Source organism: Sander vitreus, chromosome 21 (assembly GCF_031162955.1).
Source record: "Sander vitreus isolate 19-12246 chromosome 21, sanVit1, whole genome shotgun sequence".
Classification (NCBI taxonomy): domain Eukaryota; kingdom Metazoa; phylum Chordata; class Actinopteri; order Perciformes; family Percidae; genus Sander; species Sander vitreus.
In genome coordinates this window covers 12813192-12827735 of record NC_135875.1, presented here as the reverse complement: position 1 = coordinate 12827735, position 14544 = coordinate 12813192, and the positions used below count along the sequence as shown (strand labels likewise).

General features: G+C 39.9%; 1 protein-coding gene across 1 annotated transcript in view; it reads left to right on the top strand.

Moving 5' to 3' along the window:
* The window catches only part of fra10ac1 (FRA10A associated CGG repeat 1), a 19444-nt gene extending 4900 nt beyond the window's left edge, over positions 1 to 14544 (top strand). Inside the window, exons 9-14 of the mRNA XM_078279551.1 lie at positions 6586 to 6699; positions 10893 to 10935; positions 11490 to 11608; positions 11804 to 11854; positions 13650 to 13734; positions 14357 to 14544. Of these exons, the coding sequence (XP_078135677.1) occupies positions 6586 to 6699; positions 10893 to 10935; positions 11490 to 11608; positions 11804 to 11854; positions 13650 to 13734; positions 14357 to 14399 (455 nt within the window). The 3' untranslated portion in view covers positions 14400 to 14544. The remainder of the gene's footprint in view (positions 1 to 6585; positions 6700 to 10892; positions 10936 to 11489; positions 11609 to 11803; positions 11855 to 13649; positions 13735 to 14356) is intronic.

Sequence of the window (14544 nt, the reverse complement as noted above, 5' to 3'; positions counted from 1 at the left end):
AGTATAATACTTACATTCTATAGGATAAGAGAAACTCATCAAAACATTCTTGTTACTCAATGAAGGTATTCACTTGGACAAGCGGCGTGTCCCAAATTCATACTACATCCTCATTTTAAGCAGGGTTTTAGTGTGTAGTGTACTCATACTGGAAAAGTATAGTGCAATTTCCTGTCAGTATAAAGCAGTTAAGTAGTAACAATATGCTATAACGATGTAGTACATTCTGTACAGAATTGGTATGTAGTATGGATTTGGGGCACATCTAAGGTTTCTCGTACTAACATGCCCACAAAACAGTTACACAACATTCTCCACTAGATGGCCACAGAGATGTACAGAGCAATTTACACAGCAGTACATAACATACAGTGGATACTTCCTCACACAAGTCTCTCCACATGTGACATTATACAAATACACTTGTTTCACTTTGACTTATTGGCTTGCCAGATTGGCCTAAAATCCTTAAAATGTATTACCTTTCACTTGAGTTTTCGTTTTGTTTCGGGTACTATTCGCGCAATTCAGTTGTCGATCGATCTGTTAATTCACACGAATAGTCCCCCATTCCCAACATTTTGGTTTCCTGTTTATGCCTCACACCCAAAAAGAAACCTCATTCTAACTCTGCTTGACAGTTTGACAACGCTTTGATGATTAATTGTTCAGGATTATTACAACCACCTCTCTGTCTACCGCTCCTTCGTGTGAAAGTGACAGATATTTATAGGTTTTGCTGGAAGGACAAAATCAGCAACTCTGTGAGGGTAAACCTGCCTCGGCAACTCACTGATATGCTTTAAGACACTCACTCACACACACGCACGCACGCACGCACGCACGCACGCACATTTGACATTTGAATAATGTGCTGAATAAAATGTTTGCATCAATGCAGCTTCACACAAACATACACATAATGTCTGAGAAAGCTGACTAAACCAATATATTGTTCCAGATTAAGACTGTGTAATCCTGGACTCTGACAGTTCACCCCTGTAGCAATACTCTACAGGAAGTGGGATTAGATCAGGTCAGAGTCCCTTCACTTCAACTGGCATGTCTGTGATTTGTTTACATTAATGATTCCCACAAAAATACTTCTTAAGCACTATTTAGAGCACAGAGCGCTAAACTCTCCAGTGAAATCAATACTAATCTAATCCTGTAAAGTGGACCCAACGTCCTCATTCAGACGTGCAGAAAATAAAGCTTCTGCAAATTGAAAGTTAAAAGTGTTGCAAGTTAAAGGTGAATGAAGTGTTTATCATGGACTCAATATTACTTTATTTTGGTTTGATATGAAGGCTGATGAGGAGTATAATTCAAACTCAGGCACTTGAATGCAAAATCTGTACATGAGTCATCAAATTAGTTCCGCCTGAAATGAAATGTTGTTAGTCCAGGTTCAGTTATAGTGATTGTCAGATGACCAGACTCCACTTCTGCTTACAGGTAAATTAAGCAACACAGAGTTTTTCCCGAATGAAACTGATCCTGCATTACCTTGTAAAGGGGCAATGCACTTCCGCTCTGCCACGGACACCTTTTTTGGAAATCATCCATTTATCATTTCCTGCTGTCCGTGCACTTCAGGTCATGTTGGTATTAGGTAATGGTGTCTACTGCTCACCTAATCGGGTGGATTACGAAGAACGCTGACCTTTCTTTTCATGGGGATGAAGGAATGTGCAGTAGCGAAAGGTTTCCTTATTTCTTTTTAGAGGTTGAAATGTAAAAAAAAAAAAAGGAGAACGTATTATGTTCTTGAATCATGTACATGAGAGCAGGATCAAATGTTATCCGCCTAAGTTTCCCTAGATCTTAAGGATATTCTTGGAGAATGAGATTTACTTTTACTTCTAGCTCATCCTCCTCCCTTTCTATGTCTAGTCCAGAAACAATTAAACCTCTGAAAGATTCACATGATGTTTTTTTTTTTTTTTAAAGGTCTAACAAACACGTTACGTGTATTTTCTTCCTCAAATTTACACGATGAGATTTTTGATAAATAATCATCAGAATTGTGGATATAATGACTAAGTGGGTTAAGGCAAATAACAGAACAGCTAGAACAGTCTGGTAAATTCAGAAAATGACTTTACTGTAATGCAGCCTGTAAAACCAGGAAAAGACAACACTTGTGTCATATTACGATATCCAAAATTGAAGACAATATCTAGTCTCATATATCGATGTCAATATAATATTGATATTGCCCAGCCCTAATGTGAGGCATATTTGTCTAATGATTGAAATCCTTCATTGAATGAGCACATTGAATATTCAAATGTCTCTTCAGAGTCCATTACGCTGGAGCAGATTTACATGTGGGGTCTAATTCATGCAGACACTTCAATCCAAGTCATGTTTTATGTGTGTCCCCCTTCTGAGATTTAATCTTGCTGTCAAGAGGGCATAAAGGGCCAAAGATAGTTAAGGCCAGGCTTATTTTTGGTGGGCCTCCTGTCAAAGTAAATGGATAATGGTCTTGGCTTATGTAACTTTCATGTCTTTAAAAAATAGTTTTTAACATGCTTGCCACCACACTCACTTTAGTCTGTTAACCAATTGGTTGAGTTTGAATATTGTCACCAGTTTCCTTAAATTTCCTGTTTTAGATAAAATGAAAGTGATGGCCCAATTTAAAGGTGAGGTCCTTTCAGTTGCTTTAAACAGTTGCTTTAGCATTGCCTGTGTTCCAATGTAGACAGGATTTGGAGTTTGTAAGGATATCCTGCTGGGCTCTGTTATGCCAGACAAAATAAATCAGCCTTGGAGAAGTGACTGATTGTATTCTAAGTGTTAGAAGTGATAGCTCGTTAGCCCATAGCCCACAGTCTAACAATAGAGACTGCCAGTTTCAATTGTTTCAATGGTTTTATCGGGGCGTGTGTATAGGGTGTTGCACATTCAAATTAAGAAAAATGAGTATTTCTCAACAGTCTCCAGAGGGAGAGACAGATAGAATAAAACATAATCACAGTAGTATGTCATGCCCTTTGGTCTACTTAGTTCACAGGATGCTGTGGAGTAAATAAAAGTTGCAAAATAGAGAGTGTTGAACTTCAGGTCAGCAGTCTGAACTGTTTGTCAATAGGAAAGATGGACATAAAAAGGGTAAATCTGATCTAGAGTCAGAGGTGGGACTGTGTGGATGTTGGAAAAAGAATCTTGGATGCCAGTTACTTTTCCCATATTTGAAAAATCTGCCTGGGGGCAGAGAGTGTGGATTGTTCAGTGTTTCCCACAGGAGATGAGATGGGAGGGTAGGGGATAGTGAGTATCACGAGTCGACTGCAAAACAGCACTGACTTCACAAGCTCAATGTTGCACATAAATGGAGCATTCTGACAGAAATTTTCATTCACTTTAGGGACACAAAAAAATCATTTTTCGGTGGGTGCAAATGCATGTGTTTGGGCCAACGAAATAAAGTATGGCTAGCACTGATCACTCTTGACATTAACTACTCTTTATGTACCTTTTTAGCATAGCCTTAGTTTGACATTTGGAAAGTATGCTTATTTGCTTTTTTGCTGAAAATGAAATGAGATGATGGATACTGCTCTCATGTCTGTATGCTAAAGGCAGATATTGTTACTTTCGGACATAGCAGGGCTAGCTGTTTCCCCCAATTCCAGTCTTTATGCTAAGCTAAACTAACCGACTTCCTGGCTGTAGCTGCATATTTAACGCACATGAAAGTGGTATTGATCTTCCCATTTAACTGTTGGCAAGAAAGCGAATAAGCATATTTTCCTAAAATATCAATATTAAATACTATATACATATATACATATATATATATATATATATATATATATATATATATATATATATATATATATATATATATATATATATATACATATATACATATATATATATATATATATATATATATATATATATATAATTTATTTTTTTTATTTATTTTTTTCTAAGTCAACTGGTCTCATGTAACAGATATATCCACAGGCACAAGTGTTTGCAATCAACTTGACATGATTGGTCTAATAGCAATAGCTTGGTCAGAATACCCCTTTAAAATTATAATATTTTCTCAAAATAAAACAGCCTATTTTGATTATGTGTTCTTTGTGACTTTTTTAACAGTTGCTCATGAGTGAACACTGGCTCAGGTCACTGCTACTCTGATTTCATCCAGTGAATGTTAGTCATGCAGCCATCTGGTGGCATTAGTAACCATTGACGTAGAAGGACAGTAGTTTTTTTTTTTCTTAATGAGTTTGCTCAGTCAACCTGATGCCAGCTCTTTTCATGGAGCATGTGAGGCTCACCTAATGTGTGAGGATTCCCAATACAATAACAAAACAGTGGAGATAATTTTGTATCTAAAACATCCAACAGAGACCCATACAAGAGCTTTTGTGTAATGCTTATTTTGTAATGCAGTGATGCTCTGTGTGGCACTATTTTCTGCCTTCTGAGAACACCACCAATAAAAGCCATGCTTTTTAAATTTCATGTGGGGAAATGTAGGACCAGGGGGCTGAAAACTATCAGAAAACAGGTGAAGCATAGTTTTCCTAAGAATAGTTTCCGATATTCAGTTTTTGACATTCATTTCGGCAAAGAAGTTGCCTTGAAACACATTTCTATTGACTACACTCTGTCAGGGTTGTAGTTTTGAGTAGCCAGAGGGTCAGACACATTCACAGTCTCCACCTTGTAACCTTCAAATATATCACATTCTTTTCTATTCAACGCTGAGCTGCATCTCTGCAGCAGCAGTAGTTTTGTGTACAAGCACAGGCTTTTACCTCCTTTCTTTACAGATAAAAGCTGGTGTATACATAGAGTAGATGTATTTAATTGATTTGTTTGTGTGCATGATGGAAAGAGACGTCATGGGAGAAGTTCAGTGCGATTGTGATTGACGTCACTGATGATGGTGAAGACAGGATTTTCTTGGGTCCCCGGTCACTGCTCATGGCGTCACTTTGGGACTGAGTAGAGATGATGGTCCTGTTCCAAGTCACACCCATACAGTGTCAGAAAGCGCCAGTCATTAAGGATTTAAAGGGATACGCTGGCATTTGCAGGTTCTGTGCACATAGAACTTTTTTTTAATTTTAAGACATTTTAAATGTAGGTAGGTGAACATATACATGTAGCTGCTGTGCAATGTTGGACAGTTGATCAGACCAACACATTGGTTCAGATTGGAATATCTCAACAACTATTGGATGGATTGCCATGAAATGTAGTACAGACATTCCTGGTACCTATATATTGAAATGACATTGTCTATAGTGGCACCATGAGGTTGAATCCTTTGTGGTTTTGAGTGAAATACCTCCAGCTGCACTGCCATGAAATTAGGTAGAGAGAGATTTGGTAGAGAGACTGAAATTGATGTCTCAGGATGAACTCTAATCTTGATGATGACTGACAGACTAAAAGTGTTAATCCTAAATTGTCCTAATGTAGTTGATTTCACTGTATCAACTTTTCAGTTTACGAATTAACAGCTTGGAAATCTAGAAAAATTAGAGATGTGAACTTGCCATCATGCGTAAAAGTTTGTGGATTTATGTTTACTGTAGAATCATCCAGGTAAGCAGCCATAGAGTTTTAAATACAGCAAGGTTAAGGATCAAAGGGTATCAGCAATAATATTACATTTTTATTGCTTGCAAAGTTATCCATATGGTGTCTTTTAGTCCATAAAAATAAATACAAATACACTGTTTCAACTATAAACTCATATTTTTACTGATTTGTTTTACCTAATTCAATTTAATACCAGGCCCTCCCAAATAAACCCAGTCAACCTCATCACAACTCAGGACTGGAGCCAGGTGTGTTTGTTTTTTAGCTGACGTCATACACCTCTAATCTAATACAGAAGAGAAAGTCTTCCTTATAGCCTAAGTAAGTGGCCCAAGGCCATGACAGCAAGCGTCACTTCACCTGAATGTTTACGGAGTCTTGATCTTAGGCAGGTGAGGGAATGCATCCTTTCCTCTCAGAGTAAGGTGCATATCCTGCCCCTGTGCCAAGAATGGACTGCTCTGACGCACTCACTCCCTCTGTTACAATCGGAGGGAACCCCAGAGACCAGATCAATGCCACCTTAAGCTCCTCTAGGGATAATAGGCAGGCTGTGCAGCGGCTGGTGGGAGGCCTGAGGGGATGAGGTGAGGCGAAGAAAGGGAGATGAGAAGGAGCTAGGGGATAAGAGGAAGGGGTGTAGATATAGACGGAGGGGGGTGAGGAGAGAGCAGCAGGGTTTGGAGGTTGCCTGACATAATCGGAAAGCCTTTGGAGATTCATGGTCTGCATCTCTTAAACATTGTTTTTTTTTTGCTATGCCTTTCTGTTTTACTTGCATACATTCTGTTGTGCTTTTTAATTCCTTCTGTCTATATCATACATAATCATTCTTTACACACTGTGGTGTATATATATGTGGTATGTATATATATATAAAGAATATTCGCTTGTATACATATCATAAATTGCTGTAGATAAAAGATAGATGCCTAAAATATCATATGAATGTAAATGTCATTGAAATCTGTTATACAGCACATATGCTCTCTGGTCTTCCAGGTCAGTTCCAGTGTGGAAACAAACGCTGCGAGAAGGTGGAAGGCCAAAAAAGCTGGGAGGTGAATTTTGCCTATGTGGAACACGGCGAGAAGAAAAATGCATTAGTCAAACTCAGTAAGCTGAACACACACATTATCTTTTCATTTTCTCTGTTCATTCTTTCTAAAAATAAAAAAACAAGTATGTCTGTGTGTGTGGCTGTGGCTTAGTAGGGGTTTCCAAGACCCGGCTCATAATAATCCCCCTTCAGGTTTCATACTGCAGAAAATCCTTTAAGAATAATTACTGTAATTGGAGGATCCACCTGTTATCTTGAACCAAGTCAAGCAGGAAATGACAAGCTCTTTTAACAAGCTACTACAACAGGTCATATCCATTAACTCAAAATGTTTTTCAATTTGTATTAATTCTAAGTCAAATGTTTTGACAGTCCCAAATGTTGTGACAGAAATGAAACATGATCTGGCGAACTTAGTAAGGCACATTGGAGAAATGTATAGGATAGGGATGCTGTTGCACTTAATTAATGAATAGGAATTAATAAATACATTTTTCAAAACGCCAAAGCATTTAAATTCGACAAATTTTCAAAACTTAGTTGTGTTATTATAAACAGAGAGAAATCATCTTTCTGACAAATTAAAACAGGAGTTCCACAGGGTTCTGTCCTCGGTCTTCTTCTCTTTAGTTTATTTTAAAATATTATTTACCAGAATTACATCATGGAGGAGGTTTCCACATGTATGCAGACAATACTGGTATATACATACAGTGGGGAAAACAAGTATTTGATACACTGCTGATTTTGCAGGTTTTCCTACTTACAAAGCATGAAGAGGTCTGTAATTTTTATCATAGGTACACTTCAACTGTGAGAGACGGAATCTAAAACAAAAATCCAGAAAATCACATTGTATGATTTTTAAATAATGAATTAGCATTTTATTGCATGACATCGAGTCATGTGAAAAAATTAGGACACCCATGCTAAAGTTGAATAAAAAGAGGAATAAAAAAATAATCTTTTGGAAATTGATCTTAATGCCTTAATTACAAAAATGAGGAAAAATCAAATCTTTAAGGACACCAATTTTCTTTGTGAATGAATAATGTGTCCTAAATAAATAAATGTTTTTCCTTAAAATACAGGGGGCATAAGTAAGTACACCCCTATGTTAAATTCCCATAGAGGCAGGCAGATTTTTATTTTTAAAGGCCAGTTATTTCATGGATCCAGGATACTATGCATCCTGATAAAGTTCCCTTGGCCTTTGGAATTAAAATAGCCCCACATCATCACATACCCTTCACCATACCTAGAGATTGGCATGGGGTACTTTCCATAAAATCATCTCTCAATGCAAATCAAACCAGCTATTAGGCTAACTGAAATAAAACCATGCCAATCTCTAGGTATGGTGAAGGGTATGTGATGATGTGGGGCTATTTTAATTCCAAAGGCCAAGGGAACTTTATCAGGATGCATAGTATCCTGGATCCATGAAATAACTGGCCTTTAAAAATAAAAATCTGCCTGCCTCTATGGGAATTTAACATAGGGGTGTACTTACTTATGCCCCCTGTATTTTAAGGAAGAACATTTATTTATTTACGATACATTATTCATTCATCTGTGTTGTATTGCGTGTGTTGTATATCTGCTATATTCTCCATAGTTACGTTACTCCAAGCTTCTTCCCTTATAAACAACTCCGCTCTTCACTCTTCACACACTACGCTCCAATCTGCACACTACTGTTTACCTTTTCCTGCTACAACTGAATTCCCAGGAGACAGCGCGATGCTACAGCTAAGCTTCAGTAACGCTATTACTGTGCAAGCCACAGACATTGTTTATCCCGTTTCCATGTAGTTACATAGTCACTGATATGGTCATAACCACTACAGTGCTCAATTATCTATTTTGAGGGGGAAAAAATCCAAACCTTTCGCTGCAAAGGCATGATCTGTCCTATGCAGGACATCCACCAGACCACCGGGCGCTCCGTGGATTGTTATTGGGATGATTATCACAGAATACTGGCTGAATACACTCACCGGACGGCAGCTAGCAGCTAACGGCTATCTGGCTGTACACACTCACCGGAGGGCAGCTAGCAGCTAACAGCTACTACCGCAGTACTTTTTTATTTTAGGGGGGAATACACTTCAAGACGTGACATGAACTGTCCTCTGGAGGACATAGCCACACCACTGCCGCTCCGTGGATTTTTATTGGTATGATTATCACAGAAGCCTGTCTAAATACACTCACTGGACGGCAGCTAGGAGCTAACAGCTAACGGCTATCAGCTAGCAGGGCAAGCTAGCTACCGGCAGGATCGAGACAGGGACCAGGGTAGGTGAATTTAAACAATGTCTGAGTTGAAAACACATCTTGTTGACACGTAAGGGCCCTGTTCATGTGGCACAGACATATTAATTGCATTTTGTGTCTGTTAAAAGGCACAAAGGCACTATAAAACTTGCCCTGACCACTGCCGTTTTAGCTCAGGGGACAATAAACAACAATAAAATTGTAGACCTGCACAAGGCTGGGATGGGCTACAGGACAATAGGCAAGCAGCTTGGTGAGAAGGCAACAACTGTTGGCGCAATTATTAGAAAATGGAAGAAGTTCAAGATGACGTCAATCTCCCTCGGTCTGGGGCACCATGCAAGATCTCACCTCGTGGGGCATCAATGATCATGAGGAAGGTGAGGGATCAGCCCAGAACTACACGGCAGGACCTGGTCAATGACCTGAAGAGAGCTGGGACCACAGTCTCAAAGAAAACCATTAGTAACACACTACGCTGTCACGGATTAAAATCCTGCAGCGCACGCAAGGTCCCCCTGCTCAAGCCAGCGCATGTCCAGCCCCGTCTGAAGTTTGCCAATGACCATCTGGATGATCCAGAGGAGGAATGGGAGAAGGTAATGTGGTCTGAGACAAAAATAGAGCTTTTTGGTCTAAACTCCACTCGCCGTGTTTGGAGGAGGAAGAAGAAGGATGAGTACAACCCCAAGAACACCATCCCAACCGTGAAGCATGGAGGTGGAAACATCATTCTTTGGGGATGCTTTTCTGCAAAGGTGACAGGACGACTGCACTGTATTGAGGGGAGGATGGATGGGGCCATGTATTGTGAGATCTTGGCCAACAACCTCCTTCCATCAGTAAGAGCATTGAAGATGGGTCGTGGCTGGGTCTTCCAGCATGACAATGACCCGAAACACACAGCCAGGGCAACTAAGGAGTGGCTCCGTAAGAAGCATCTCAAGGTCCTGGAGTGGCCTAGCCAGTCTCCAGACCTGAACCCAATAGAAAATCTTTGGAGGGAGCTGAAAGTCTGTGTTGCCCAGCGACAGTCCCGAAACATGAAGGATCTGGAGAAGGTCTGTATGGAGGAGTGGGCCAAAATCCCTGCTGCAGTGTGTGCAAACCTGGTCAAGAACTACAGGAAACGTATGATCTCTGTAATTGCAAACAAAAGTTTTTGTACCAAATATTAAGTTCTGCTTTTCTGATTTTTATCAAATACTTATGTCAAGCAATAAAATGCAAATAAATTTTTGTTTTAGATTCCATCTCTCACAGTTGAAGAGTACCTATGATAAAAATGACAGATTTCTACATGCTTTGTAAGTGGGAAAACCTGCAAAATTGGCAGTGTATCAAATACTTGTTCTCCCCACTGTATCTGGTTGAACCATTTTCACAATTTACACATTTTAGATACCGTAGCAACATCCATTGAAAGTAATACTCATGTCTAATGCTTACAGTAAAATTTAGAAAATGTGCTCTTCATTAAGGAGTCATCCCTTAATAAATCCTATAAGAATAAGTAAAAGAAGCGCAATAATTCATCTCACAGCACCCTTATAATTGCTGTAAATAACAATGGCATTAAAAACAATGAAAACAGCAAGGATTAGCAAAGCGAGATCATCAACTATCAGCCTATGGGAAAGCGCAGCAGCACAAATAGCAGACTTAATGACCTCAGCCCCACAAGAACTAGAGGAGAGTGATTAGGCAAGGTGTGGTTTCTGTTTGTTTTGTTTTCCTTGAGACTGCATGGGGTGGGGGGTGGGTGAGGGTCTTTGTTCTTGTTCGTTTGTGTTTCTGTTTTGTGCGCCATCTGACGTTATCTGTCACATACTGTGGAGATTGTTTTGTATGTCTGAAGGTGCTAATAAAAAAATAAAAAAATTATCACAAAAAAAAACAATGAAAACCTTTCCACAACCATTATCTTATTTGAGTTGGTAATGATTATGCCATGTTGTTTCTATTGTAGGACTATGCCCGGAATGCTCTTTCAAACTCAATTACCACCACAAGTAAGTACTTCTTTCCTTTGTGACATTTTTTACATAACCGTGATGAATGATTTGAAAGATTGTGGAGAGTGCACTGGTCTGCTAGAAGTAGGGCAGGTCACCACAGACAGTCAGCACACATTATTTCGTAGCACGCTGGGGTTTCGGATTCAAACTATGATTTATGTCTCCTGTACAAACTTCTTACCAGTCAGGGTGTATATCACGTTTTTTTTTAAGTGGAATCTTGACAACTAAATGTGATAATGTAGCTTGAGGTGGTTATGAATGATATCCAAATAAAGATATCATCTGCAAAAGTCTGGCTTTAGATACAGTATGTGATATCAAGGCTTTTCACAGTTGTGTTATGATTTAAAAGTCCCTTGAGTGTTCCAGCAGACTTCAAAATGTATAGAAGCCTTCATCTGTTCAAACCTCTAGCTAAGATTCATTCATGCACCTCTGAAAGTGCCTTTGGTGCTGAAGCTTTTTAGGTTGCCTTACAAATAGTGCTGTAACTGGCTGCTTTATATTGTAAATACAGCTTGTTCAAAGTGGGATTCTGTTTGTAGGAGGAAGGAGGTGAAAGCAAAGACAAAAAGGGTATCGGAAGAGAACCAGGAGCCACCACAGAAGAAGAGGAAGAGATCGTCTTCACACTCCAAGAGGCACAAACACAAGAGACACAGAGGTAAGACTCCTCTCCTCTTCTAGCCAAATAAACTGCTATTCAGATCAGAATGGGAACAACCTGTGGGAGCAACCGTGTTAATGTTTTGTTCTTGGAAAATATATACAGGAATTTTCTATTGTGTTTGACATTATGCATTTTATTTGTTTCCTTTAAGTAAAACATTATTTTGTAACTCTCTCTGTTTCTCGACAGATCGCTCCACCTCTTCTAGCAGCTCAGAGGAGATGCGGGACTCGGACAAAGGTAGCATTCATAACTCCCACATGCACGCGCACGCGCACACACACACACACACACACACACACACACACACACACAAAGTACCTCACCCATTTTTAAAAACACACACACTGGAGACTTGATCTACTCCACCAGGCTTCTAGGCCAGGACACTTCTCCTGACAACCCTTTATGGAAACACATCCATTAGTCCTGTAATTAATAGTAATAGACAGACAGCCGTCTGCTTTTTCTTAACTGTGCATTCCTCTCGACTGTTTTTCTTTTTTCCTTGTCATTTTGCCCTTCACTGTGAACAGCGTGAAATGAAGTATGTCTTTGCCCCCATGTCACTGTTCTGTTTATTCCAGGATCTGGATGGATGGATGGGCGGGCGGGTGGTGTGTACACAAAAACAAACTTTCTCTGTCCAGGGTTATGTCATTGAGTTCAACATACTTTGGAATCCATACACAAACACATTTTCTTTCTTTCTTTGTGTAAGTTGCATATATACTGATTAAATTGGAATCCTGGAATATCTTGTAATTTGTGAGCGATGCGTTAGGGACATTAGGTTATGGAGATTGGCTACGTTCAGACTGCAAGCAAATCTGATTTGGTTCTGAAATCCGATCTTTAAGACAGACTGTCCACACTGTTATTTGCAAGTGACCAGATCGGATTTGCGTGTCCAGACATGACCAACCCATCTGCATGGGTTGATGTGGTATAAGTTTCCCATTGCCAGACCTTCCTCCACAGCGCTGCGAAGGAAGGTCTGGCTAGTCCACACAACATTCCGGGATGGGAGAAAAACATGCTCTGGTTTCTTGGCATTTCTTTAAACCAATCACAATCATCTTGGGCGGCGCTAGGCACCAGACGGAGCCACGGTGCCATTACATAATAGCCTAGGGAAGGGCTTGTTTCGGTGGAACGTGTACGTTCAAAAGTTGTTTTAGTCGTGCAAGCGACAAACTCAGATTGGACGGATAGTCTAGCTAGCTGTCTCAATTCACCCTGCTGAGATCTGAGGAGCAGTTAACCATTTTGTTAAAGCACCAATTGTCAACCCTATTATATTGCCACAATATAGACATCGCCCAGCCCTACTGGTGATGCGGCTTTCCAACGCGAAAGCATGAGAAATGAAGGTCCATTGTTACGCTTCCCCCCCCCCAAAGTGCTCTGCTAGTAGCAGCATGAATTCTGCCCAGCACTTCCATCACTCTGGATTTGATGTTGTCGCTGTGTGTCACGTTGCGAGTGACGCAAAAGACACTTCCACACAATCCGATTTGAGTGACCGGACTGAGACACAGCTGTAGAAATCCAGTTGGTATCACATTTCAAACCACCTCCAAATGTGGTTTGGATCCGATTTGCAAAAATCATGTCAATCAGCTGTACAGACTTTCGAAAATCAATCTGGATATGCCAGAAAATGGATTTGGGCTGGAAGTCCAAAGGCCTTTGTCTCCTGATGAGGGAAACTTTATATTAGGGGGGGCTGACGGAGCTAACCTATCATTTTAGTTTCGCACAATGTGATCTGGTTTTTAATCTACAGCTCTTAGTTTTTATACTAGTTTACAATGTTTAGTTTGCTACCTAAACATTAGCTGATTGGTCAGAAACATATCTGACAAAGGTGATTCAAATCTCAATTGGATGTTTCCGGACTTAATTTTTGAGCAGAAACACAAGCCGATCAGTAAAGACCCTGGCATCAAAACTGATGAATAAGGATTATTGCTCAACCTATTTTTTCCTTTCTGGAAGTGTGACTGATAGCTTTCTAAATCTCACCTACTAGACTCTGAAGCTGGGGATGAGCCAGAGGGTCAATCGGAAGCCGACCACTGGCGAGGACCTGCTCCCGCCGTGGAGGAAAAGTCAAGGTGAGGTTAAAGTCTAGCGAATGTTAATATTAAATCTCACCCAGTAAGCTGCTGTAAAACCATCACAGACAGTCTTTACGACTTAGCCTACATAGGATACAATCTCTATATAGCACAGTAGGTAGACCACTTAGATACCCCGCACCAAGCTGTTCCGAACTATCAGGAGAGTCGCTAAACCTTTAACCTGCTCCTGTCATGCTTCTCCTGACATTTGAATTGCTCTCAGAAAGATAGAACATTACTGAAAAGGGTCAATTCAAGCGCATTTACTATATGAACAAAAGTCATCGAAACAGAACCATCATGGAGAACATAAAGTATGAATGTAACACGTTCATACCTACTCATTTGCCTTTCTGAGGTAGGTTTAAATTGTCCTTTTTTTAGCTGGCTGCCACTATTTATTTGTTTGTATTCTGTACCAATGTTGTTCCTCCCCCACATCCTTTCATATTGTCTCGAGCTTGAATCAAATGTAAATGAAATAACAAAAGCATAGTGGTAACACCTCCAGTTAAGTCAGGGGCCACCCAAACAAAGCATTTAACAGTCTGTGTCAGCAGCACCGTGAATTAAAGGAAATAACATTTCTCTGATTTTGTTTGTTGTATCTGTCTAGGGAGGAGGAGTTTGATGAGTACTTTGAAGACATGTTTCTTTGACTGCTGCATTCAGGAGCCCTGCTGTGAGAACACTTCCCTCTGCGCACCACTGACATTAAGCACGTCTTGTTTAGAGTCTTGTGTGCATGTAGGTTTATTTGTTTCGGTACTTCTGCATAAATAAACATGATACCTGTCAAACCTG